At 32.3% G+C, this 27,272-nt stretch overlaps 1 protein-coding gene and 1 long non-coding RNA gene across 6 annotated transcripts in view; one reads left to right on the forward strand and one right to left on the reverse strand.

Moving 5' to 3' along the window:
* On the forward strand, positions 1-26,999 carry LOC143222875 (alpha-scruin-like). Of its 5 annotated transcripts, none has more exons than XM_076449997.1 (15): positions 1-105; positions 669-852; positions 1,342-1,542; positions 1,753-1,970; positions 2,324-2,505; positions 2,861-2,947; positions 10,584-10,706; positions 11,085-11,260; positions 11,980-12,125; positions 16,533-16,649; positions 20,115-20,298; positions 20,823-21,029; positions 21,756-21,976; positions 23,115-23,369; positions 25,017-26,999. In XM_076449997.1, the coding sequence occupies exons 2-14, from the start codon at positions 704-706 to the stop codon at positions 23,327-23,329; spliced, it is 2,226 nt and encodes a 741-aa protein (XP_076306112.1). In that variant the 5' UTR covers positions 1-105; positions 669-703; the 3' UTR covers positions 23,330-23,369; positions 25,017-26,999. The 5 variants fall into 5 exon arrangements, 2 of the variants coding, with proteins under 2 accessions (XP_076306112.1, XP_076306113.1); XM_076449998.1 differs by lacking the exon at positions 1-105 and adding an exon at positions 176-305; XR_013012549.1 differs by lacking the exon at positions 21,756-21,976.
* LOC143222878 (uncharacterized) overlaps positions 10,784-27,272 on the reverse strand; it is a 40,373-nt gene continuing 23,884 nt past the window's right edge. The window contains exons 2-3 of the long non-coding RNA XR_013012553.1: positions 20,923-21,022; positions 10,784-11,245 (exon numbers count right to left, since the gene is read on the reverse strand). This is a non-coding gene — a long non-coding RNA (uncharacterized LOC143222878). The remainder of the gene's footprint in view (positions 11,246-20,922; positions 21,023-27,272) is intronic.

Consider the following 27,272-nt stretch of genomic DNA (forward strand, 5'->3'; position numbering starts at 1 on the left):
TGTTATAAGCTTCAGAGAGCGATGATGTTCACGAAGTGACACCAGAAGGCGCGGCTGTTTTATACGAAAGTGATATAGTAGTTAAACACCAGAGCGTATATTACTGTACGTAAACAGTGCTATCGTGGTTATATAAGTAACGATGTTACAAATGTTCTATAAGTGGATGGTTAATAAGGTTCTAGTGCGTGGATGGTGTTACTATGGCTTTATGGATGAATGGTTTTACTAGGCATATTCTGTGTGACTTATTTCTATAGGAAGATAATGTTACTATACTTACGTAACATGACATACAGATTTCAGTTAGCTGATTTTTGTACTTTTGATTTATATATTTAATTCCCTTACATGTGCTTAATGAAGGTAGATGGTATTTGTACGGGAAGATGATATTATTATATTTTACTATACTCTATATATTGTTTATAATTTTCTTTTATATATATATATATATATACCATGTGTTTTACAAAGGTGGATAATGTTAATAGAGGGATTATGTTACTGAGGTTCTTTATGTGTTCATATTTCTTATACAAATATATTTATATTTTCACATCTCTTGTAATTTGACTTTTAAATATATTTTTGTTCGAGAATAGAGTTTAATGTCATAACAATAATCTGGCTATAACTGATATGTAATTTTATAATAATATATGCAGGTGGTTACAATCCTTTTGAGGTTATAAATGGAGAAATGCAACCAACAGCAACTGTTTTCCAATTGACGATACGTTCTAAAAGATGGAGAAGAAGGGCAGATATGTTTCACGCGAGAGCATGTCACGCAGCTGTTCTGGTAGAGGGAAGAATTATTATTGTTGGTGGGAAAAATGAAAGTCGAGAGTACGTCTATATCTATACTACAATAAAATAGTATTTATTGGTTAAACCAAATAAATTTCTTGCAAAGGACCAGAAACAAATATCACATCAGCACACAGCTATAACTTAGTTTTATATTGTTATAATAATAGTTAATAATTTATTTCTTATGATGATTATTAGACATTTGCCATACTGTGCTTTGGTGGTAAAACAAGTACAACTTTTTTAATATTTCGTGAATTTGAAATGTAACTTCACAAGTAGCTACAGTTACGTAGTGTTAGAGCGTTGAATGTAAAAGTAAACGCCAAGGATGCTAGACAAGTAAAGCTGTAAATATGTTTAGTTTATAGAAATGAAATATATATTTTTTCAAAACCGAAAACATACTTTTTTCTATTTTTCTTTTAGTGTAATAACAACTGTGAGCTTTTAGTACTAACATACCTTTGACATATTTTCATTGTCTTCAAACCTTTACATCTTATATTTATGTTTACATTTCAGAATACTTTCCAGTATAGAGGTATATGAACCAGATTTTGATCAGTGGACAATGGTCAAGCCAATGCCTGAACCACTAATGGGCTGTGGTGCTACCTACCTAGAAGGTCTTGTTTATGTTGCTGGAGGAGTGACTAATTCGAAAACTAATAGGAATTTATCAATAGTTGATCATGTATTGTGTTACGATCCTGAACAAAATAGGTAAATCCATAAATTGTTTAATAGTCTAAATCTGTGACATACACGTTTAAACACATTTGTTAGAGACTATTGGCAGCTTACAGAGTATGGTGAGTTTACTGGCATATTGATTGAGTAAGTATTATTTTTAGGTAAAATTTGACGTTATTTTTATATGCGAGTTTTATTTCATATACATTTAATTTACATTTACTGATTCATGTGTCATAGCTGGTATAAAAAACCACCATTACTACAGCGCCGTGCTTTCTGTGCCGCTATAACTGTGAAGAGAGAAATATGGATCTGTGGAGGTTTGTCAGGTCTTCAGGAATCTGGGCTGCTACACAGTATTGATACCGTGGAAGTTTACAGTCCAAGAAAGTGTCTCTGGGAGATTAAGTTTTCATTGCCAACACCTAAACATGCTGTAGCAATAGCTAAAACAGGTAGTATAATTGTAGTGTTTCGGATTGATTCCAGAGTATGTTAGAAAACAAATAAGAAATAAACATGCATTGTCAAAAGTACATTAGAACTGTTTCTGGACCTTTATTTCAAATTATAAAAAAATCTAAATTACATTTTATTGTGAGGAAATCAATAAAACTTATTTTATATTCAGTTTTGCTTTTCTTACAAAACTTGTTCCAAATTAAGAATATTATTTATAGATTGTGAATTCCTGTTGTTTCACTTTTATGAAGAATTGCACATTTTCTGTTTTTTTTTAGAAATACGAAACAATGTAACTCACATGGAAGTTTACATTAATCACTGACTTGATTCTTTTATCTCTCAGGGTCCTACATTTCTGTCCTTGGTGGAATAAACAGTAAAGAAGAGGAAGTTGTATCAGAGAATGATATTTACGACCGTGAAAGGAACCTGTTATTAGATGGTTCTCCATTACCATTAGCCATAGCAGGGGCTGCTGCAGTTGGCATACCAGTGAATTATTTTGCTAAAACTGGGAATAAATGGGTTAGGATGTGCTAATTCTTATTCGATATTAACATGGATTTCAAGTCTTAACAAAGATTAACAGTGCTACATAGCTTGTGATGAAATATATTATTGACACTTAAAATTAAACAAAAGAGAATATATGACCATTTACAGAGTGTCCTCTAATGATGACACGTGAGATGTGATATATTATAGCTTTCTCAGTGTTAGGTCATCCAGACAGATGTTTGTATTGTGACTAAGAAAACAAAATGCTAGTATTTTCAATATTATGCTGATTACAGTATTTAAAGTAAAGATTCTACATATTATAAAATAAATTTTTTTGTGTTATTTTTTCATATTTCATGGTACATTTTCTATAATTTAGGTAACGCAGGAACCAGATGACGTAGTCAAGAACCAGGCAGCAGTAAAGATACAGGCCATTTTTCGAGGGCACCGTTTTAGAAAACAAGTAACTAGACAGAATATACGAATACTTACATTATATGTATGTGTGTGTGTGATATTTGACATAGTGATGATAATATAAACGTATATATGCTTACTGTATTTGACAACCACAAAATATTTCTCAATAACCAGATCTATCTGGTTTTCTGCAGCTGTAGGTAACCTGTACGTGTGGTTCATGCACAAATAAAACTTTTGAACATTATTAAATCGTGAATATTTAGGAAGACATGTGACAGAGACGCCGCTAGAGAACGCTATGTGGGTGTCGGACGTGGGGAGGGAAATTATGCCATTAAAAAGGATAAGATCAAAATTCCATGATTTGTCAGCAGAACGTGCTTCATTAGAGCCACGTTAATATGCAGCCATGACAGGTGGCCATGACGTTATATATATAAACGCACAAGATATATGTCTCAGCATCAGCGGCGTAGATCCGGGGGGGGGGGGGATAGAGGGTATACATCCCTCCTTCATTTTAGGTGAGGGGTATGATGCATACAATCATCCCCCCCTAGAGTTTAGTCTGTTGAATTGTTTTATTGCATCACAGGCCTACAAAGTGTGTGTTTGTTCTTGTGATTCTCGTCTTCTTACCAATCGAATTACATAATTAGGCCTGGATGTGATTATATTTTATCGGTTTAAATTACTGTTTTATTGGTTAATTAAATCGTCCTAAAAGGAAGCGTAATATGAATTTATTAATTATCAATAATTAAATAATTGCAGAAAGATGTTATTATATAGCTATATCTTACACGAGTTTTACAAGGGTGGACACTATACTTCTACATATGTTCTATGTCTAAATTTAATTACCATTATTTGATAGCTGTCCATAGAATTAAAAAATCTGCTGTTATCCATTATGTGAATTAGATCAAAATTTACATTTTGCTACATAATAAGTATTATCAATACTGTAGAATAATAAATAACACTTGACTTTTATTTTCATAAATATTTTAGGTTTGAAGTTTTTCTACAGTAGATAAATATTCCAAAACACAATACTATTTAGATGTTCAACTGAAATGGCGTTAGCTATGATTTACGTCAGAGTTGGGAGTATAAAACTAAGTTCTGCATATTTAGTGGGCCTGGCATGGCCTAGCGCGTTAAGGCGTGCGCTTCGTAATCTGAGGGTCGCGGGTTCGCGCCCAAGTCGCGCCAAACATGCTCGCCCTCCCACCCGTGGGGGCGTTATAATGTGACGCTTAATCCCACTATTCGTTGGTAAAAGAGTAGCCCAAGAGTTGGCGGTGGGTGGTGATGATTAGCTGCCTTTCCACTAGTCTTACACTGCTAAATTTGGGACGGCTAGCACAGATAGCCCTCGAGTAGCTTTGTGCGAAATTCCAAAACAAAACAAACAAGGCATATTTAGTGTGTTGGCTTATAATAACTTTTCACGTGTGAAATATATGAAGTGTAATTATGCACTAATGTCTAATCATTATTTTAAATGTATCATGTTTCGAAAATGTTGAAGAGAGTTACTGTACATTAGGTGAAGATTTCAAATACTGTATGTTGATATCACTAAAACAGGACAGTTTTGATTAATCTAGCATGGGCAATAGGTTTATTTCAAAACATACTTACCATATGCTGACACTTATAGCTATTCCGTAATCTTCGCTATGCCCATCTAAGCATTATTCTAGCCTGTTCTAACCTTTTATCTCCGGCTTAAATACCCTTGGAAATTTTTTTTTACCTTCTGACACTCTCGATCTACGTTAATGAGTCTTCTATCCTGATGTTACATAAAAGTACCTCACCCAGATACTTAACCGTTTTTTCTCGACAAAGATTTGGTAACACTTTTTTCTGAAGCGCTGTGCTTCGTTACATTTTGGGTTGCAATTTTGGTGTTACCTTGTGTATTTGTGCACAATTATCATTAACAAAATTGACGTGCTATTTTCAGACATGAATTCTCATGTTACTTTTGTAGTGTGGAGGCTCATCAGATTTACCGTATTCCTCCTTTGTTATTTAATATATCTTTATGGGTTAAGGGGATCATTCTCAGTTGAGGCTGTTTATAATTTGATTTGTTGTGAGATGGAGACATATATTCACCCCAGTAGTTTTTCTCCTTAGAAATCTGTGACTGCTTTTCTTGATGATTCAGTATATTTTAGGAAATTTGTTTTTTTAACACTTTTCTTTACTAAGTCAGTTTATTACGTGGACAATTTGAATCAACCACTTCATGCTCCTTTTCTTCAATTAGCCACTCGTGTTTGAGAGTATTTAGGGCTTTCCTTGGTTGCTTTTGAGTCTACTCCTTACGTGATGGTGAAAAGGTGGAGGGAGACGTCTACTTAGTTTCCCTCCTACATCTGATATTGTTGGTTCAAGGTAGGCGATTTACTGTTTTATTATATAATGGGATAGATATACCTTGTACCCTAATTTTTCTGTGTGCATGCTTTGGCTTACTGTTGCCAGCTAGATTTATATTTTTATTCCATAGACTACACCTGCTTTTGTATTTGTGGAGATCCATACTGGACCCTGTGATCACTTTGAATAGATAACAGTTTCATCTTCACTCTTTCTTTCAGAAAACTTCCCTCCCCCCAGAAAAACAAAAACAAAACAATTTGTATGTTGTTGGAAGTTACTGAGTAGATACTTTTTTGTAGAAATTTCTTTTACCTTCTGTATCCATTCGTGAATTGCATCAGGCTCCTTTTCTTCATCCCTCGATAGTTGTGGGCATCCCAGAAGCATTGGGTTTAGAAAATTGATTCACTCATTTGCCTTTTTGCTTGGCCTCTAAACTTTCTTATACTTCCTCTGGTAGTCAGGGTATGACTATGTCTCATGTGTCCTAACTCCTAGCATCTGTTCCTTGCATTATAGATATTCAGAATATATTCTGTTCTTAGTTTCAAAGCTCCTCCACTCAGAGCGACTTTTGTCAAGGACGTGAGTATCCACACTTAGTGGTTGGGTACGTAGAAGTGACAGTATTACAATTGATGGACACCTGCTATTCCTTCACAGTAGAGCCATGGGTATTTCAAGTTCAGACATCAGGGTCGGTTCTTATGTTCATTTTTTCACTTCCATTATTATCTTAACCTATAGTATTCCCACCTTTAACTGATCAGTAGAGAGTGAATTCCATTTCCAGACTACCAGTGAGTTTATGGTCATATGGGATGATAGAGAAAATCAATAGATTTTTCCAGAATTTTATTCCCATTTATTTGTTGTGCCCAAAAAGATGAGAGATTGGTGGTCAATCGTTGATCTCTCTTGTCTCAACCAATTCTTAGATTCTCCAAGGTTCATAACATAGTCCTTTCTCAACTTGCACTGGCATTCTTCACCAGGTCTGTGGATAACCAAGTTTGATGGCGCTAATGCATACCTCCATATTCTCATAGCAAACTCTTCCTGCCAATATCTACGTTTCATGCATAGGAATCAGCTTCTGTAGGTCAGAGATCTACCTTTTGGATAACATCTGCAACACGTGTCTTCTGCTGATCCATACGAGTTTTTCTTATAAGTTTCATACTTTGCAGACCTTTGCACACTGGATAACTAGTTATTTCTGACACCATCTCGTCAATTGGCAGAACAACACGTTTAAATTCTCCTTTTAGAAGCCGCTAAGATTGGCTTTCTTATCTGCGCTGAGAAATCCTCTTGCTTACCTAACTTAATACATTGTCCGTTATTGGTGATGTTTACTGTTTTACGCTAGACTTAGCCAACTTATCTATCTCCAAGCTATTGAACAGGCAGTCAAGCTCTTACTCAAGTGGGATGGCTTTATCTCTTTTAGACATCCCTCAAGTATCTTATTCCTTTGGAATAAGTACACATGTGGTCCCTTCAGTGGTCACTACACGACAGTGGATCATTAATTTCAATCCATTGGATCATCCAGTTTCCTTAATCAGAAGCAACATCTTAGTTCTTGAGTAAGGGTTGAATCATATCATTACTACCATTGATGTTCCTATACTGCTCCCTAGTCCCTAGTTTTATCTCTTCTTGTGTGCTTCACTTCAGGGATGGGCTGCATGTATTGAGGGTTGGGACTTCCGGGGTTTATTGATGGAAAACAAATCTTTCTTATAAATCAGTAATTTAGAACTTTTTACTGACCAACAGGCAATGGTTCAAGGTCAATGGTTCAATGGTCTAAATCTATTGCAGGGAAAAATTGTCATAATTCATTCAATGGTGCATGCATTCTTGGGACCTTTTGTTAAACTTTGGATATTCTCTACTGGGTTCTTTCCCATCATATAAACCTTCTGGCTTGCTGTGTTCCACAGGTTGCGAATGTAATAGCCGATCACTTTTCTCGGCCCATTTGAATTCTCTTGACTGAAAGGATGGTCCATCGTGAGGTTTTCCGGTGGATTTGCTCAGAGTATGTGACTCTGATGATTGATTTATTCGCCACTCATTGAAACTCTCGACTACTGGTATTTTTGTCCCTAGTACCTTATATATAGGTCTTGATAACAGATGGTTAAGATTGGATGGAAATGCATAGGTCTTTCCCACATTTTGTCTGTTTTAAGTTCTAATTATCATTCGATCCACTACTTGAGAGCTGATGGCAGACCAGATGGCTGGCATAACTATGGTTTCCTCTTCTGGAGTACCTACAAGAGGGTCCTTATTTGCCTCTTCCTCTGGTCTACCAATCTACCATATCATAAGTAAAGTTAAAGGGGATCCTGTCCATTCCTGCCAATCATTGGAATAAATAAATTAGCATTGGTTTGCTTTTAAAAATTTAGAGAACATAGTTTACTTATTCTACTGTTTCCAGATCGCTGTTACTCCTGGATTCTACTAGAAAAGATAGGAAGTCCTTATCATACTCAGTTTCTAGTGAATGGCATGGTTGACAGAAGTATTTCTTCCAGAGTGTTCAAGGAAATTTCTCCACTTTTGGAGAAGCGTGCGAAGTTGGGGGCCCACCTCCCTAGGTCCCTGGTAGCCTATTCATAATAGCAGTTTAGATTTGATGCTAAGCTATCTGATTGGGGTATGTATGACCTTTTTTATCAATGCTAATTTAGTATATTGTTTATGGAATGAGGTCCACTATTTCCTCGTAATTCCGATTGCGTAGAGGTCCCATCCTAGATCCTTGATTGAGTACAGTGTTCTACGTCCTGTCCATAATTTCGTACCTATTGAGTTCATTTCCTTTGTTTGAGTAGGACATACGTGACCCTGTCATTCTGAGCCATGGAGAAAGTTTGTTTCAGTGTTGCTTGATTTCTCATTGTGATGCTAGTGGCTTGGAACATGTCACTCTGTGGCTATGGATTGGGATCCAATCAAAAGTATATCTATATATTTAACTAATGTGGGATATATAGACCAAAATCCCTTAATTGCATCTTCAAATTGTGAAACCTTGGCTGTCTCATTTGTTTACTTTACGCCATAGGAGGGCTTTTACAAGTTAGAGTTAACAATCATGGTCGTAACTGATGATTTCTATGCGTTTTATTATCTATCTATAAAGTGTAAACGAAAGATTTGTTTGTTTGTCTGTTTTTGAATTTCTCACAAAGCTCGAGGGCTATCTGTGCTAGCCGTCCCTAATTTAGCAGTGTAAGACAAGAGGGAAGGCAGCTAGTCATCACCACCCACCCTCAACTCTTGGGCTACTCTTTTACCAACGAATAGTTAGATTGACCGTCACATTATAACGCCCTCACGGCCGAAATGGCGAGCATGTTTGGCGCGACGGGATGCGAACCCGTGACCCTCAGATTACGAGTCGCACGCCTTAACACGCTTGGCCATGTCGGGCCTATAAACGAAAGATAATTCATGTTTCATAACAGTTTGAAAATTCGTTTAAAGAAATATAATTTTTGAAATAGTCAAATAATAAATTACTTGTATTTATAACTAAAGGTTATTTTATGATTACATATGATAATACATGGTAAATTTTGTTGTTTGTTTTAAAGGGAAATACCAACATGTTGATTGTTATTCCCCATTAACAATTAGTATGTTCTGTGTTTAATTGTTATGATATTGATTGTCAGTGTAATAAATCCTTATGAAAATGTCTATTCAAACAAAACCTTTGTCTTTCTGATAACGAGAAACCTACTTGAAATGAAAGTGTATCTCAGAACAGCTGGTATGGGTATTAACACTTTTATTTTTATTTTTTTTTGTTAACCTGAAGATGACCTAGGAAGGTCGAAACGTTGTTCTCTCCTTGTCAATAAAAGTGTTAAAATCCATACCAACTGTTCTGAAATACAAAACGTTTCTCTTATCTTTGATTAAAAAGTATCATAAAATAAACCTGTTGCTGCTGCTTGATAAATCAATACTGTCCTTTGTCTATATCACCAAACAATATTAGAAATCTATGTCTAATATATAGTGACACTGCTTTAAATATTTTTTGAATGCTACATGCTTAAAATAATTACGAGACATTAGTAGATAATTAAATTTATTGTAAGTGTAAATTTTAACTAATGTATGATATCATCGTTTTAAGGATTATTTACATGAAAATGATCAGGAAATTTAATTATTTAATGAATTAGTGCTAAGCATAATTTTTACGATGATTTTTGATAACTAATTAAATTAACTAATAGATTAGTGTTAAGCATTTTACAACGATTTAATTATTGATAGTTTAATTTATTAATTAGTGTTATGCATCCTTTTTACGATGATTTAATTAACTAATAAAATATTGATTTAAACCGATTAAATATAATCGTACTGAGACATATGCCGTGTACGTCATTATATATAATGTCATGGTCACCTGTCATGGTGCTTTCTGTTTTTGTAGAACTATTACGTCGTAGCAGTCTGTCTGGTATCAAACTACAATTTCAACCCTAATGGAACTGTGACATCATCGTATTTGATAGCATCATTACCTCCTGGAATGTGATATGTGTATGGCGACCCCTAGCGGTGTCTCAGATACGAAACCATATTTTTATTAATAGAATGGGAAAATGAGACGGAAGAAAACACATTATATAAAATTAAATTAACAGGAATAGATAGGAAACATGAGATTAAGAGATAATACGGTGTGATAAAGATAAAACCGATGTCTTTTACCCCTTCCATCCCAAATTAAATATTGAATAGAGTAAATAATTTAACTTGAAAATTTGAAGTATGTTTTATCATTAAGAGTTTGCTGTAAATGACTTATAATTTTTAATCATCATCAGATCAGATGAAATTATTAGATAGCTAAACTATGAACGATTTGTTCTACAAAAGCTAAGTCAAAAACGCTAATGATAAACGAATTCTTAATAAATACCTTGGCTGTTTTCCATTTTCAAATGTTTTATTCCACTTTTTAAGATAATATTCTATATAATTTATTTCAAATACGTGTTATGATTGTATTTTGTATGAACTAAGAATTTATAATAATTCAATGTTTGCTGTCATCAGACTATAATAAATATACCGATTTTCTTGTTTACTTTTATTCGGGGACTATTGTTAATATAATTAAGATATTAAAGGTTTATCCTGATACACATTTATGAACATTTATTGTTATTTGAGTTTTTGGTATCAGATAAACATGCAATATACTTATTGGGTTTATCTCCTAGTTATTGAGTAGACGGGGTTACAGTAATCGTGATGAGAGAGAATCAGTTGGAAGAGCTTCACGAAGCTCACTAAGCAGGCTAAGAGATGATCGATGGAAGAGATTAGCACCAGTGCACATCCCTGTAAGTTGGAAGAGTAGTCGAGTTTAACAGTTAGGAAACTTTCTGTTTAATATTCTAGCTTGAACACAAACTTAGTGTTTAATAACATGAACACCATTTATTGTTTAACTGCTATTAACACCGTTACATTTCAATTTACCTATGTAGATATTTTAACATATTTTTATTGTTCAACATATTTGAGACTTACACAACTTTATAACTACAAAAGTTCATTCAGTTATCTAACATATAAGGTCTTTATGCACTAGTTGATGTCTTGGAGGCAGTATCCTGTATAATATGATTTGGGACAAGTTTTTATTACAAATGTTAACCACTCAGTAAATCAGTCATAAGCTAATAATAATATTTTAATTGTTCTATTGATATTTTCAGGCGTGGCCTCCTAATTCTGAAAGTGATGGTTCAAGTTCTGTTTACAGTTCTGCATCAACATTTATTTCTAAGAAAAGTTTCAACAATCGAAATCCTCACTTCGTAGTTCTTCCGCCTCATTTAGACTCCAACATGGGTTTATTAGTACCACTAGATGAACGCTGTAAGAAAACCAAGTAAGGAATCGATATTCTGACAGTAATATATGAATCAGATATTATATTAGACCACAACATACTTCTAAGGTTAAGAGGTGTTTAATATCTCCACTACTAATCTCATGTTTTCAAAAACCAGAATTATTTAAAATACTATTAGGGTGATTGATAGCTGTGATACTTTCATTAAAGATAATTTTGTTATCCCAGTGAAGTGTGATCTCACTTCAAACAGTATTAAACCACAAGTTACGAAACTGTCGTCACATTTTCATGACGTAAGCTATACAAAGCAGTACTTAGATAAATTTAACAATATTGGTCGAATAGTTACATATTGTTATACCAATAATAACAAATGAAATCAGTTTGAAAATTAAGATTAATAGAAATGTGACTAAATATTTCCTCACATTTTCATGTTTAATTTTTTTTCTTTTTTAAAATAAAATTAAACACTATAAATGTAGAATTGTACAAATGTGATCAAAATTATTGTAAGGAAAATTAAAAGAAAAATTAATTTGGACAAAAAGTTTACCATTGTTTTGTTATCTGTGAATTTTATCGTTTCTTAATTTCAGATTTAATAATGCTACATCTGCGGTTTTTGGAACCTCACTCTTGGTTGAATCTCTTTTGACCTATTTTTTAAAAAAATGTTAGCCAGTTACAACACGTATTATTGTAGGTTAATTTGTTTATGTAACTTAAAACGAAATATATTTACATTTTAGAAAAGCTTGCGGTTTAAGATCTGTCAATAACTTTCCTGTTTACGCCGAAAAGATGAGACCATGCAGTGAAATACTTGACAGCACCTCACCTACTATAGTCATGATTGGGGGATTAAATCCACGTGACCCGCTAAACTACCCAGTTGGTGGGTGTGTTTTTTTTTTGTATGATAAGTTTTAAAAAATTGTGTTAACCAAACCAGTAAGTATTTGTATACTTTAAAAAATTGTCTCAAATTCTTCTTAAATTATAATATTTTTGACAATTTTAATTTTTTGGACGTGAAAATTAAAATATGCTGTGCATCCATACATTTTTATAATGTATTAACTGTCATATCTAATGCGTGTTTTTAAAAGTCCATCTATTTTGGTGATTAACTGCTTCAATATAGTCTTTCACTGCTGAAGTAGGGACGGCTAGTGCGGATGGCGCTCGTGTAACTTGGCACAAATTCTAAACAAACTTTCAGAACGTAATACATTACAACAGGTGTAGCTGCATATTGTAGACTGATGATTTAATGTTTTACGTTATTTATTGGTGATATACTTTCTGACAACCTTAATTGTGAACCGAGAGGCTAAAGGAAAGGCAGGTACTAAAGGGCACCAACCACCAATTCTTAGGCTATTTTAACCGATTAGTTTAATTTAACCATCACATTTATAACGTACTCATAAGTCAAAAGTGTGCAGAACAATTTTCTTTTTAGTGTGTGTTTGTGTGATAACGAATCAGAAACCATAGACCTTCGAATCCATAGTACATCACACGAAGTTACAGCTACGCCTGGCTCGCATGAGTGTGTTCACTAGAATAGTTGAAGTTAACCTTTTACTGTACCAAAACCTATAATGCAAAACACTTTCAGTAACATGCGAGTGTATACCATCAGATACTGTAAAGATTCCACACGTTGTGTGCTGAAAATAACTACAAATGCACTTAGGTATGGAAAAGCAAAACAACTTCAAGTGTTATTGAAGAACACTTTTAACAACACTTTGAGTGACCATGGAAACATTTTCTAAACATTGAGTTCGAATCACTGTATAATATAATATAATATGCAAACTTCACGATCTGGTGAGCTAAACATTTTCAATGAAAGATCATAAAATATAATTTGGGTTTGTCTGTCTTACTCTATTCAATGTTATTTAACACCTCCAAATTACCACACCAACATATGAAGTATAGAAGCAAAGACCAACAAACGTAAAATCAAAGAAGCCCTACGTATACAAAAACTCAAATCAAAACCAATATAAAGGAACACTTTTATATCTATATTAATTATATCTAATTGCTGCACATTCTACAATCTTGTATTTGTTTACACTCTCGTCCTCACAACATATGGACAATTTCAAAGTGTTTTGTTAGTTTGGAGATGACCTAAGAATGTCTAAACGTTGCTCTCGTACTTTATTTTAATTAAAGTTTTTAATACCCATACAAGCCATCTTTACATTCCATTTTTACTTCAAATGAGTTTCTCGCCATCATAAATGACCCTTTTTATTTTCTAGAGATCATATTTATTGATCTTTTTGTTTGTCTGTTTTAAGTAACAAAAGAGGGAGGGATATTAAGAGGGTCAAAGGATCTAATATTCAGCATGATGTGAATAGTCGATTTAGTTACAGATTTCAAGTGCATGATATGTTTTATAGTTTCTAAATTAAGAAACATTCTATGATTGTATTAGATCAAATCACTTTGGGGAATGTCTATTTGACTAATAACATGCTAAAAGATTTGAAGATATCACAGATATTATTACATTGAGCTTTATGTATACTGAGAAATCAGCATCATATTTTTCAAATTAGGATTGTCTAAATGATGGATAAGACGAGGGATATTCGTCTAAAGAAAATGAAGAAAGAAGCCATCATTGAAATAAATAATCTTAAATCGCATATGGATTTTGCAATAAAGCAAATAAATGATGCTTCAGACATTTGGCAAAAGGTTTTGTCAACTGTCAAGCATGGTGGTGGTAGCATCATGTTATGAGGATGATTCTCATCAGTAGGAACTCAGAAGCTTGTCAGGATTTAGGGGAAAATGGCTGGAACAAGGTACAAGCAAATCTTATAGGAAAACCTGCTTGCTTGAAATAGTCAAGAATCTAAAGCTGGGTTAAAAAGTCAGATTTCAGCAAGACAATGACCTGAAATACAAGGTTAAAGCCACATTTGAGTGGTTTCAAAGAAGAAAGTGAATGTTCTGGAGTGGCTCAGTCAAAGCTCTGACTTGAATCCAATGTATAATTTGTGGCACGACTTGAAGACTGCAATCTATAAATGATCCCCAATAAACTTCTTAGAATTGTAGCAATTTTGCCATAAAGAATGGGCAAAATTTACACTGTGCAATTGTGAAAAACTGGTAAAAACTTATCCAAAAAGACTCACAGCAGTAATTTCTGCCAAAGATGTTTTCACCAGGTACTGATTTAGAGAGCTGAATACTTATGCAATCAGCAAATTTCAGTTTATGTATTTTATTTCTTGATTTTGCTAACATTCAACCTTCTTCACATAACAGCGTTCAGTTTTGATCATCAGGATTTTGAATAGAAAAATAAAAATTGTTTACATTATTTGTATTTCCTTAAAATATGTCATTATTGATAGGGATGAATATGTTTTGCAAGGCAATGTAAGCTTTTATTCCTATATTTAAAAAGAAACATCTAAAATGATAATTAAAACTTCGTTAGGTATTGCACCTACAATTAAAAGTATTCACTTTTAGAGCTGATATAGGAGAAACAAGTGTGAGAGTGTAAACTGCCTTCCTTTAGAGTCAAAGCTCAACCTTTTGGTTCTTCAGAAGTAACGTCAGTGCATTCCAATAACAAAATTGTTCAACAAAAACTTCCAAAAATGTCAAAGTTGAAGAAAAACTATGCCTACTTTCAAATTAGAAGTTGTGTTGCTAAGTGACAGGTTTAAGTTGAACAACGTGCTTATAACCGATAGAAAGAGTAGATTTCAGGTTATTTGTTGAAAATAGGCCAAGAAACATTCACATTATATGGGTTTGTACATGTGAAGTAAAAATGGAGGTTACTCCATTGTTTAGAGTAGTATCCTTAGAATTAGGCTATATTTTCTGATATGTATTATTCATATTTGAATCATTTAATAAGTTTCATTTTTACCTGTTGTCAACTCGCTTGTGAAAGCTTGTAAAAATAGGCATATGAAAGCACCATTTTGCATGTGGAAAATGAATCTATGTTTGAAGTCTACTGATCATAACTTTATAATGGCTCATGGGCACCAGTTAACATATCAATATAAATGGTAAAAGACAAAGAATTGGAAAATAAAATAAAACATTGAAAATAAACTATAAAGAAATGATAAAGACATGAAATTATGTGTATGATCCAAATAAGATATTTTAAGACTATTCTATGAAGGTAAACACATATTTCCATCCTAATTTTAAACATTTCAATGTTTTATACATTGATATGGTAGAGAAAATAGAAAATAAAATATAAACATTTACCTTAAAAACTTTCTACAGTGATATTGGCAGGTCATGAGAATATCTAAATGAAATGTTAAAACAGTGAGATAATAAATAATATTTTTATATTCAGTTAAAAAATCCCAGCAGGTAATTTGTTCAGAGTTGGAGTACAAATAACTACATTAAATAATTAACTTTTTTAAAATATTAAAAAATTAAATATTTTATTTTTCTGATGCTATTTATATACTTTTAGAAAAACTGTCAATTTCCTTAAAATTTAATCCACTATTTTCATTTTTGTAAAAACACTTTCACAAGAGTTTTGTAATTTATAGGTTCGTTTCAAAATTATCACATCCTAAGAAGGCTATGATTGTAGATTTCACCTCTTTTTGGTGGAAATGTTTCTCACTTCTAATATTTGCCATAAACAGCCTAAATGTATTGTACACGAAGTTAGTGCATCTAGTATGGTTTTGCCTCCCTCCCTGGTGTCATCTTGCTTCAGTGTGACATCACTATTCTAGAATGCTTTAGGAAGAACAGTACCATGAAAGGAGGTACAGTGGTCCCTGACTTAAACAACCACCCAATTGGTTCTTATTCGTCCTATTAAAACAGTCAGTGACAATATCGTTCTTACCTCTAAATAATATGGCTATCAATCTTTATGTTAGTCTATCATACATTGAACAGGATATTTTTGATTTGTTCAAAATTCGAATTATATTTTCTAGTGATATTTAGGTGACTGGAAAAATAAAGATTGATAACATTACAAATGTATATATTTTTATAACTACAATTTGTTTGGAGCATTTGTATAACACTACTAGTTTATAATACATTTCTAAGTAATGTAAACGAAGTAATTGAAGCTTTGGAGTCATGGGAGCAAAATCATGATACTTTACTTAGACTCAACTTTTATATAGTGGTGTGGAGTCATACCCTTTATATCTTAAGGTATGTAAACCATATTTGTAGTTTAAGAGGGTATGTCTCTGCTATGATACTGTGTTCATTATATAAAATTCTCTAATATCTGCAGGTATGTCAACCATAAGGTACCACATTCTGAAAGATCAATGGGAGTATTTTGATCAGATGCCAGAACCTAGGAACCATCATGCATCTGTCTTTTTGAACAGTTCTATCTACGTAATAGGTACAGTTTACTTATTTGCAGCATTTCAGTTATTTGGCTCTATGTGTTCATATACAAAATTGAGTAAGTTGATCATTGACAGCTTGTTGTACTGTGTAAATATTCTGTAATAATTTGATATATCATAGGACTAAAAACTGTTGAAATGTTATTTCAAAACCTGTTTCCTTAACGTTTACTCTGGGGACGTTTTATTAGTATTGAAATTCATTGAATCAGTAGACGAAACTAATAAAGAAATTTTAGGAAAAGTAAGTATATATACGTGTTAATAAAGGATATGTTGAGATATTTACATTTAGCCAAATTATATACTTTAACTGTGAAGTTTTAAATAATTAATAGTTCAGTTTCTTTGATAAATAAAGAACGTTTGTAGTAAAATTCTAATATATTTAATTGGCATTTGTATTTTATTTGTTTTTTAATATATTAATATAGAACAAGATGGAAATTCTGGCTGGTAATATGTGGAATTAAAATCACAATCCTTTTTTGTGTTTAGAATTAATCTCGGATATTCACTGGTGAAGGCTAAATTTTGCTGAGAAAACAAACTGGTACAACAAGTTAATAATGTATTATACTATTTACGAGTTCAGTGCCTTGCAAAATACACAACATGGCCAAAAGTATGTGGATAGTGCTTCTAATTAGTGGGTTTGACTATTCCAGCCACACCCATTGCTAGCAGGTGCATAAAGTCAAGCATACAGCCATGCAATCTCCATAGACAAACATTGACAGTAGAATGGGTCGTATTGAAGAACTTAGTGACTTTCAACGTGGCACTGTCATAGGATGTCACCTTTCCAGCAAGTCAGTTTGTCAAATTTCTGCCCTGCTAGAGCTGGTCAACTGTAAGTGATGTTATTGTAAAGTGGAAATGTCTAGGAGAAAGCTCAACTACGAAGCTGTAAGCCACACACACTCACAGAACGGGGCCGCCGAGCGCTGAAGCGCGTATCGCGTAAAAATCATCTGTCCACAGTTGCAGCACTTACTACTGAGTTCCAAACTGCCTCTGGAAGTAACATCTGCACAATAACTGTTTGTCAGGAGCTTCATGAAATGTGTTTCCATGGCCGAGCAACCGCACACAAGCCTAAGGTCACCATGTACAATACCAAGCGTCAGCTGGAGTGGTGTAAAGCACACCACCATTGGACTCTGGAGCAGTGGAAACGTGTTCTCAGGAGTAATGAATCACGATTCACTATCTGGCAGTCTGACGGACGAATCAGGGTTTGGCAGATGCCAGGAGAACGCTACCTGCCTGAATGCATAGTGCCAACTCTAAAGTTTTGTGAAGGAGAAATAAAGGTCTGGAGATGTTTTTCATGGTTTGGGCTAAACTCTGTAGTTCATGTGAAGGGAAGTCTTAAAGCTACAGCATACGATGACATTCTAGAGAATTGTGTGCTTCCAACTTTGTGACAACAGTTTGGGGAAGGACCTTTTTTGTTTCAGCTTGACAGTGCCCACGTGCACAAAGAGAGGCCCATAAAGACACGGCTTACCGAGGTTGGTGTGAAGAAACATGACTGGCCTGCACAGAGCCCTGATCTCAACCCCATCGAACACTTTTGGATGAATTGGAACGCCGATTGTGAGCCAGGCCTTCTCACCTGACCTCACTAATGCTCTTGTGGCTGAATAGGAGCGAATCCCCATAGCCATGTTCCAAAATGTAGTGAAAAGATTTCCCAGAATAGTGGAGGTTGTTCTAGCAGCAAAGGGGGCACTAACTCCGTTTTAATATCCATGGTTTTGGAATGAGATGTTCAACATGTACGTATAGGTCGAGCGTCAACATAATTTTGACCATGTAGTGTATTACCCCTACCTATAATGTCATATTTTGATGAAACGCAAATAATGTAAACATTTTTAATGAATTTGTTTTTATTCAAAACTCTAATGATCAAATATAAGATTGTTTTTCGTGAAGAAGGTTGAATGTCAGCAAAACTAGCAAACAAAATGTATAAATTGAAGTTTGCTGACCGCATAAATATCTATCCTCCTGAACCAGTTCTTGAGTCAGCCATGGACTTGTTTATGAGCTTCTGCATTACAATGTCCAAACAAGAAGATTACCTTGTAATTTTGAAATTATGCTCTTCTGCTGGACATCTGTTAGTCTTTGATCCTTGAATTATTAAATTGCTGTTTAACTTTTTGGCCTCCTTTTTTTTTCTTCAAATTTTCAATTAATGATAATCTATAACCATACTATCTACATATTATCATGTACAGTGGTTCCCCAATGCAAAAGTATTTAATGACTAGTCAGTTAAAGATTAAAAGTACTTAGCTGTTTAATCTCTATACCAAGCCAAACGTACAATTCTAAAGAGCCATATTATAAAGAAGAATAACATATCACAAAGTTCTTCAATTTACAGAGGACAAGGAAAAGTGATTGCTAATTAATTAGTTCTATCAGAATATGATTCAATGTCAACAGCGCTTCCTACTGAAGTATTTGAAGATATATTTTGACATATATATATATATATATATATATATATGAAGTGAAAAATATGATAATATAACAATAACTCTTAAAGTAGGATTGCTTTAAATGTAAGATTAATAGAAAATCCTCATTTATATATATTTGTTAGTTTTATGTGCAGAATAATTGATATAAAGGATAATGACAAGTCAAGTGTCATTTTTTTCAGTTTATTTGTCATATTATTGAATTTAGTATAAAATGAAAGAAGACATTATTAAAAGTAAGTTGTTGTGAACTGAAATTTGACTGACAGAACAATTTACCATTTGATATGTTTTATTATTTCATGTATAATATTTATCTTTTATCTCATAATTTGTATTGTTAAGGTAAAAATTGTTACAGGCATGATAAACATCATATCTCATAGTAAAGCAAATGGATGTGATAAAACAGTAATTGATAGAACTTATATATCTGTATGCTTTGACGTCAGTGGTTATTGTCATGTTTTTTATAGTGAAATATTTTGTTTACCAGCATAAAGCACTTGTATTATGTTTTCTTTGTACTTTAACTTAACTTTGTAATGTAAAAATAGGTTCAGAATATGTAGATATCATGAAAGACCACAGAATATAACGTGTGGAGTTTGCCAGACACAGAGAATGATGTTTTGTTTATATATGCCTGCACTAGAAACTCCACTCCATACATCAGATACTTGTAGTAAATAGAGCTTTTCAATGAGAGTTTAGTCTGTATAACTTAGTCTGTGGTATAAGTAAAGTCCCTTAGCAACCGAACTCAACAGTCCTATCAATGTTTCATATACTTCCGACCGTGGATTATTTGTGTTTGCTCAGGGTAAGAATTTTTTTTCTCCACTATCTTTCTTCTGTCCTCGCACTTTTTTGGTTCTCGGGCCCCGTAACTATGCTGTGGCTGCTACGACAGTAGTACGCAACTAATTTATAACACTGAACGTTTTCTTAATCCAGGTGGATATGATCCAGATGAAAGAAAAAGTGGTGAAATGGTACCGACAGGAACAACTTATGTACTTGATGTCACCACAAAACAATGGGAAAAGAAACGGAACATGATCTGTGCCCGAGCACACCATGGTGTTGTAACTATTGGTGGGCGTATTTATGTTATGGGTGGTCGTGATAGCATGGGAAGGTAAGTAACACATACATGAAGATGACTTTTATTTTTTAATCATATGTATTGTAAAAAAATACATATACGATGAGTAAACTGTTGGTGGAAAATGTTGTTCTTTACTTTTTGTTAATCCTGAAAGAACTGTAGTAAAGACAAACATCATAAAGTTTTAACTGGTTGTGTAAATAACTTACAATATCATGTATATTTATTACACCAGATTTTGGTTTTATATCAATGGTTTTATGAATATCAGAAAGTAAAAACTTGATTTGTTTTATGTACAAAATGAAAAGAAAATTCGAAAAAGGTTGATTGAAATATTATTTTTAACATAAGTTTATTTATTTGTATATTATGTTATATTATATTATATTATATTATATTATATTATATTATATTATATTATATTATATTATATTATATTATATTATATTATATTATATTATATTATATTATATTTATTTATATTATATTATATTATATTTATTTCCATATTATATGAAATATTTATTAAACAAAATTTTCTTTAATAATAGAGTGGTTTCTTCTATGGAAGTATACACACCGGAAACAGACACCTGGGAAATGGAGAGACCAATGCCCATATCACGCATGGGTTTGGGTGCAGTGACTTACCTTGGATGTATCTGGGTGCTTGGAGGGTTGACGTCGTTTCCAGAAAGGTCTGATTCTGATCCACCAGTTCTAGACAGCGTGTTGTGCTACGATCCAGTAACTAAAATGTAAGTTATTTTGGAACAATTAGTACTAAAACCAGAATTTGTGTAAGAATGATAAAAAACAACTTTCAAGTGAATGTAAATAAGAGTGTATAAAGATAATGATGTTAAATCTACTGTATCCAATGGTGACAAATAATACCGGGACTTTTCAGTAATAAAGTGATGATTCATTCTATATTGTATGATGTCAGTTTTCTGACACATTACAGTATAGGTGTCTGTTTTCATCACGTGTGAGTATTGTACGTGTTTGAACGTGTAGTTTTGAGATGGTTAAAGCTTTAGTCAACTATCGTGACGCAACAAGTATGACGCACCTCTTTTTAGTGACGTAAGAACTCCAGTTTCAAGACGTTTTAGTTTTCCTCAGTTCGGATAGATAGAGGACAGAAAATGTTACACAATCCAGTTTGATGTGTTCATTTTAGGTGGGATTTTGTTCTTTCACAAAACTTTATATATTTATAGATTGAAAGATTTCATATACTATTAACGAATATATTTCATAGTTAAATATTTTTATCAGTACTGTTTAAAATTAAGCCAATTCTTATGATTTTGTTGTTTTTGAGGAGCTCGAAAATCACCAAATTATATAAAAATATTAATTTTTCTGTTCTCATTATAAATTTTATTAATCATATAAGTATCATGTAACAAAATGATTTCACATAATACTGAAATTTCTATATCGTATTTGACTAAATACAATTTTTCTGAACCTAGATGGACATCTCGTCCTCCGCTGCGAATGGCTAGGGCTTACTGTTCAGCCGTAGTTGCACAAAATACACTGTGGGTTGTTGGTGGTTGTTGTGTTTCAAGGTCCAATAAAAATCATCTAGAAAGCATAGGGTTTTTGGATATATATAATACGGACTATAATGAGTGGGAAAAGAGAGCCGAATTACAAGTACCGAGACATTCTGCTGGAGTTGTTGCTTTTGGTGAATACTTTCTTTATAAAGTATTGTATTTATAATATATTAATTACTGTACAACAATTAATAGAGTAATGTTCAGTCAGTTTTACAAACATGTTGAATAATTAAATGGTCTTAGAATTAAATAATTCCATAAAATATTTCTTTAATTTTTACTCCTTACATAGGACGGCCCGGCATGGCCAGGTTAGTTAAGGCATGCGACTCGTAATCCAAGGGTCGCGGGTTCGCATCCTGGTCGCACCATATAATCTCGCCCTTTCAGCCGTGGGGGCGTTATAATGTGACAGTCAATCCCACTATTTGTTGGTAAAAGAGTAGCCCAAGAGTTGGCGGTGAGTAGTGATGACTAGCTGCCTTACCTCTAGTCTTACACTGCTAAATTAGGGACGGCTAGCGCAGATAGCTCTCGAGTAGCTTTGCGCGAAATTCCAAAACAAACAAACTTTACATAGGTATGAAATATTAAACGGACTTAAATACAAAAATAGTTTAATAAGTTTTTACCATAGTTGTTAGTAACAAGATACTTTAGTAGTTGAAGAACAGGTCAGTCATTTTGTTTTGTGTCAATAAACACCAAACAACCATTGTATGGAATTGTTTCTCTTTGAAACAAACAATCTTACCAAATAATCCATTAAATATAAGTCACAACTTATCTAATTAAATTTGTATATCCTTAAAGTAGAAAATGAAAAATAAGTAACAATTAAATTTAATATGTAAACAACTTTCATGTTATGATGCATAATTTGGTTGAATGTTAAGATTAGAAAATCCACCGTATCATCGAGCCGGTATGAAATATCCGATAAATAGCAATAAAATAGGCTGTATTTAGGCTACCAGTGAGAAATATTTCAGATAAATAGTTACAGTGTACGTTACGTGCATACTGTCAATAAATAATTAGCTTATCAAGACAGTTGCTGACAGTCTAGAAGATATTCAGTTATAACTCTTTGTTAGTATTGTAATATTTAAATACTTATTTGAAATTAGTCTACATAAAATTTGTATTTTGTATGTGGAATTTTTGTATCTACTGATAATTGTTTAATATACATACAGAAAATAAAATAATAAATCATTACTTTTGTACCCCAACTAATAAAGTTGTTATTGGTGCTTTTTACAGAAACATTAATCTACGTGATTGGAGGTATGAGCAGTAAAGAATGGGGGTCAGTTTCTAAAACTGAACTGTTGATGCTGGAAGATGAAACCATCAAAAAACCAAAAGAAATCCCCGTTCCTTTAACTGGTGTGTCAGTGATTGCCATACCTCCTATAGAAGCCGTTTTACGAACAGAAAGTTTGAGCTCTGTGATTCATCGATTAATTGACTGTTGATTTGCTTTGTTCAGTTGGGAGTCTCACCTGAAATGACAAAGTGAGTTTTTTACTTTGTAGTTTATAAAGTTGTTGAAGTATTAATATCTGAGTGTAATGGACATATATATGTAGATATGATTTCCTATGTTGTTTTACGATTTCTTTAACATATGTAAATGAAAATTAATGCCAGCAGTCCATTAGTTCATTCACAATACTTCAAGAAATCGCCCGCATCACCATTATATAACTGCTTAGTTGTAACCACAAAAAGAGAGTTCAACTTAAAATATCATCCAAATTACTATTAGTAGTTGAAACTTTACAAGTATTCAATTATTTGAGGAAAGTTCCTATATAGGTTTACTATGCTTAAAACAAGCTCTATCTAAGTTTACTTTTAAATATACTGAGATCTTGTGATAAACAGCTGCCTGACAAATATTATTCTCATAATATTTTATTAGTTTGAGCTTGGATTATTACGTTGGAGAAATCAAGGATTAGAAAAAGAATAAAAATAACTTGAACTTTGCAGTTGAGTTGGCTAAAATAGACACTATGGAGGCATAAGATATTTCATTTAACAAATAATATTGTAACACCTATAAGAACTATAATAATGAAAATAATTAACCCTGTACTTCAGCATCTAAACGATGCCACTTCATACTGATTGCCTGTTTCGGGCGGTGGGGTGGAGCTAATCAATGATTTCGTATTGCGAAGTACCAGAGAAGATTATGTCATAGTTTTATGAAGTGACACCAGAGAGCGTGTTGCTTGGATGATAGTTTTACAAAGTGGCACTTTGATGATGATCACTCAGATTGTTCACAAATGAAACACTATAGAGTAATGTAGATCAGCATGACATTAACTTTATATAATAACAATCAAAGTTTTAAAATTATTAATTTAATCTGATTTATATAACGTTGTGTTTACAACTGTCAGCATTTAAAAGTTATCAGAATTACAGTTTTGCTTTTTAAGTAAATCTACCATTTGAATCTTATCAGATTTATTGTTTTTTTATATATTTAGTTGTGAATGCTTTTCTGAGGTAGGTGGTATAAGTTTGCAAGTTGTTACTTAGGTTAGTGTTGCTATGGCTGAGAGTGTTTTTATAAGTGGGTAGTTAAATAGGTTAAGTGAGCTCATTGTAGGGTGTCACAATTTGTCATTAACATTCTAGTCTATATTTAATAATATGTCTTAAAAGTTACAAATAAAACTCTTATTTTACTGAGACATCTATTACAACACAATTTATTACATATTTAGTTTTATTGCATTTAATGTTTCGGTTTTTACATTATTTAAGCATGGTAAATATAGCCAATAATTTACCTTACACACGTTTACAATCACCATTTTATAGATAAAATACTTGTTGTTATTCATTTCTATAATTTTTTATATTTTGTAACATCTATTAGTCCTGAAAAGGACATTTATTTAAATCTTTATGTTTAACTTTATAAGTAAATATATGTATTTCTTTCACTAACGTTTAAAGTTTCATGTAAATAATTGTTTAACTACCACTATTCTTAACTTTCTGTACTTTGTTTCACAAATTGTCTAGAACTTGTTTCTTGCTTACTGAAAAATGCTCTGCATGTAGGTTTAGTAACTAATATTCTTACCATTTTAAAACACAAAATATGCTACAGATTGTTTATTTTTCGTTCTATTGCAGATGCATCCTAGCTGATGACAACTTGAGCCCTTGTGTAACATTAAGACAAAAACAAGTAATGCTTTCATTTCCATAAAACTGGGATACCAGATACCTTTTTACCGTTTTTTCAAAATTTCTGTTTACATTCATTAACATTTAAACTTTAGTTGAAAACACTGATTACATTATTCTCAAATAAGTAGTTTATAACTAAAACAAATAAGAGTTGACAATCATGATTTATAATTAAATGTAAGTTTATGATTAAGTGATTATTTTTTAACATTTTATAAATCCAACACATTTACTGTTTATCGTTATAAAATATACTTTACAGGAAGATTTATTACCATACACTTCACAAGTTTAATGAAATATCTATTAATAATAATAGTTCAAGATAACTACTATGTTTTACTTAGCTTATAAAATACTGGATTAGCTTTCCTACAAACTTTATACATTGTATTCATACTACTATTTCAGTTACACATTACATTTTTCATTTGTGCACTATTATATGAAAACAAACACTGAATGTATCATAAGGCACCGTACTAAAGTTAGGTAAATACACAAATAAAGGATATAATGCAAATGAAACATGTAAAGTTTCAGTTTATGGGGTCTGAAAACCTAGTTTACTGATATTAAAAAAAAGTTATTTTCTTCATAGATTTTCAAACAATATTTCAGTAATATGTGGTGCATTATTTTCACTTCACTTTATAGATAATATATAAATGTATTAATCATCAGTTGTAAATCAGTGTTCTGTGATTTTCTGAGATAAAACTCATGTTTCATTGTGGCCCAATGTGTTTTAAGTATACATTAATATATTGAAGTAAGATAATAGACTTAACACGTATCTCACGATGAAATATTTATAAACAAAACTTTTAAGATACACTTATGTATTTAAATAAACATTTTATAAATACTTGATTATCTTTTATATAATCTTTGCATGTCATGTCCATATTACTTCTCATTCATTTCAGTATTTAAGATTTTTAATATAATTTACAAACGAAAATATTACTTATTTCACTAAGTTTGTCATATTTTTCAACGAAAACGTTTGACACTCAATACTTAATAAGATTAAACTGTGTTTAATATACACCAAAAGTTCAGACGGAGTCAGTCTGAAAATATAACTTACTTCTATCTGAGAATGGCTTGTATGGGTATTAACACTTACCAACCATTCTGAGATATATTTTTATTTAAAGTGGGTTTCTCGTCATCAAGTATTATATTGATATCTACTAACAGTTTAATCCTACTCTGTTCAGATGAATTATGTGTCTATATTAGTCATTTATATATGAATATTATTAGTTTTTAAACCAGTATTTTTGAATTATCAATACAAGTCTCCATTTATATTTCATATAAAAAAACGTGTGTTTCATCATATAATAGCATTAACGTATGTACGTAAAACAACACATTTAACAAACATACTGAAACATTAAAATCTAAGACATTTTAAATATTATGTATGAAAACATCTTACTTTACAAAATATTGACCTACATCCCAATGTAATAATAATACCTGTGATATATACTTCTTCTAACGTGTTTAGGGAAATAGAATAAATTGCCATAAAAGAAACTAAAGGGACAATCTCCAAAGTGATTTGAGCTAACATCAAAGTTTATTCATCTTAGAAACTCTATAAAACATATCATGCATTGAATCTGTAACTAAATTGATTGTCCCTCGTTGTGTTGAACATTAGATCTTGACCCTCACCCATATTACTTAGAACTGATGTGTTTCACCATATATGTATATATAGCATATTAGACTAAGTAAAATCACAGACTTGTCAAGAATTGCACTTACTGAAAGATTTATTAGAAAAATACAACTTTATCTTGGATGTTTTATAAATAATCTGTATAAGTTCTAATTTTGAAGCATTTAAGGACAATATATTGTAAATTTGTTGTTTCTTTCAATAAAAGTATATGGTTTACACGAAAAGATGATATTTTCATATTTTATAAATATGTCACATTTATTGTTTATCATTACTGAATATATTTCACATTTGAAATAACCTGTATGTCAGTGAACATAAAGAAAAAAGAAAATTATCTATTCTTCTATTTTACATAACTAAGTGTACATTCATGACATCCTAACTATCTGAGAGTAGCTTGGGAAGTCATGATCTAGAACTCACATATTTATATTTTAAAACTACTATTGTTTACAAGTATAACTTAGCAAGACCTATGCATAGTTATATTTTCC

This window comes from Tachypleus tridentatus, chromosome 8 (genome assembly GCF_004210375.1).
Source record: "Tachypleus tridentatus isolate NWPU-2018 chromosome 8, ASM421037v1, whole genome shotgun sequence".
In the NCBI taxonomy this organism is placed as follows: Eukaryota; Metazoa; Arthropoda; class Merostomata; order Xiphosura; family Limulidae; genus Tachypleus; species Tachypleus tridentatus.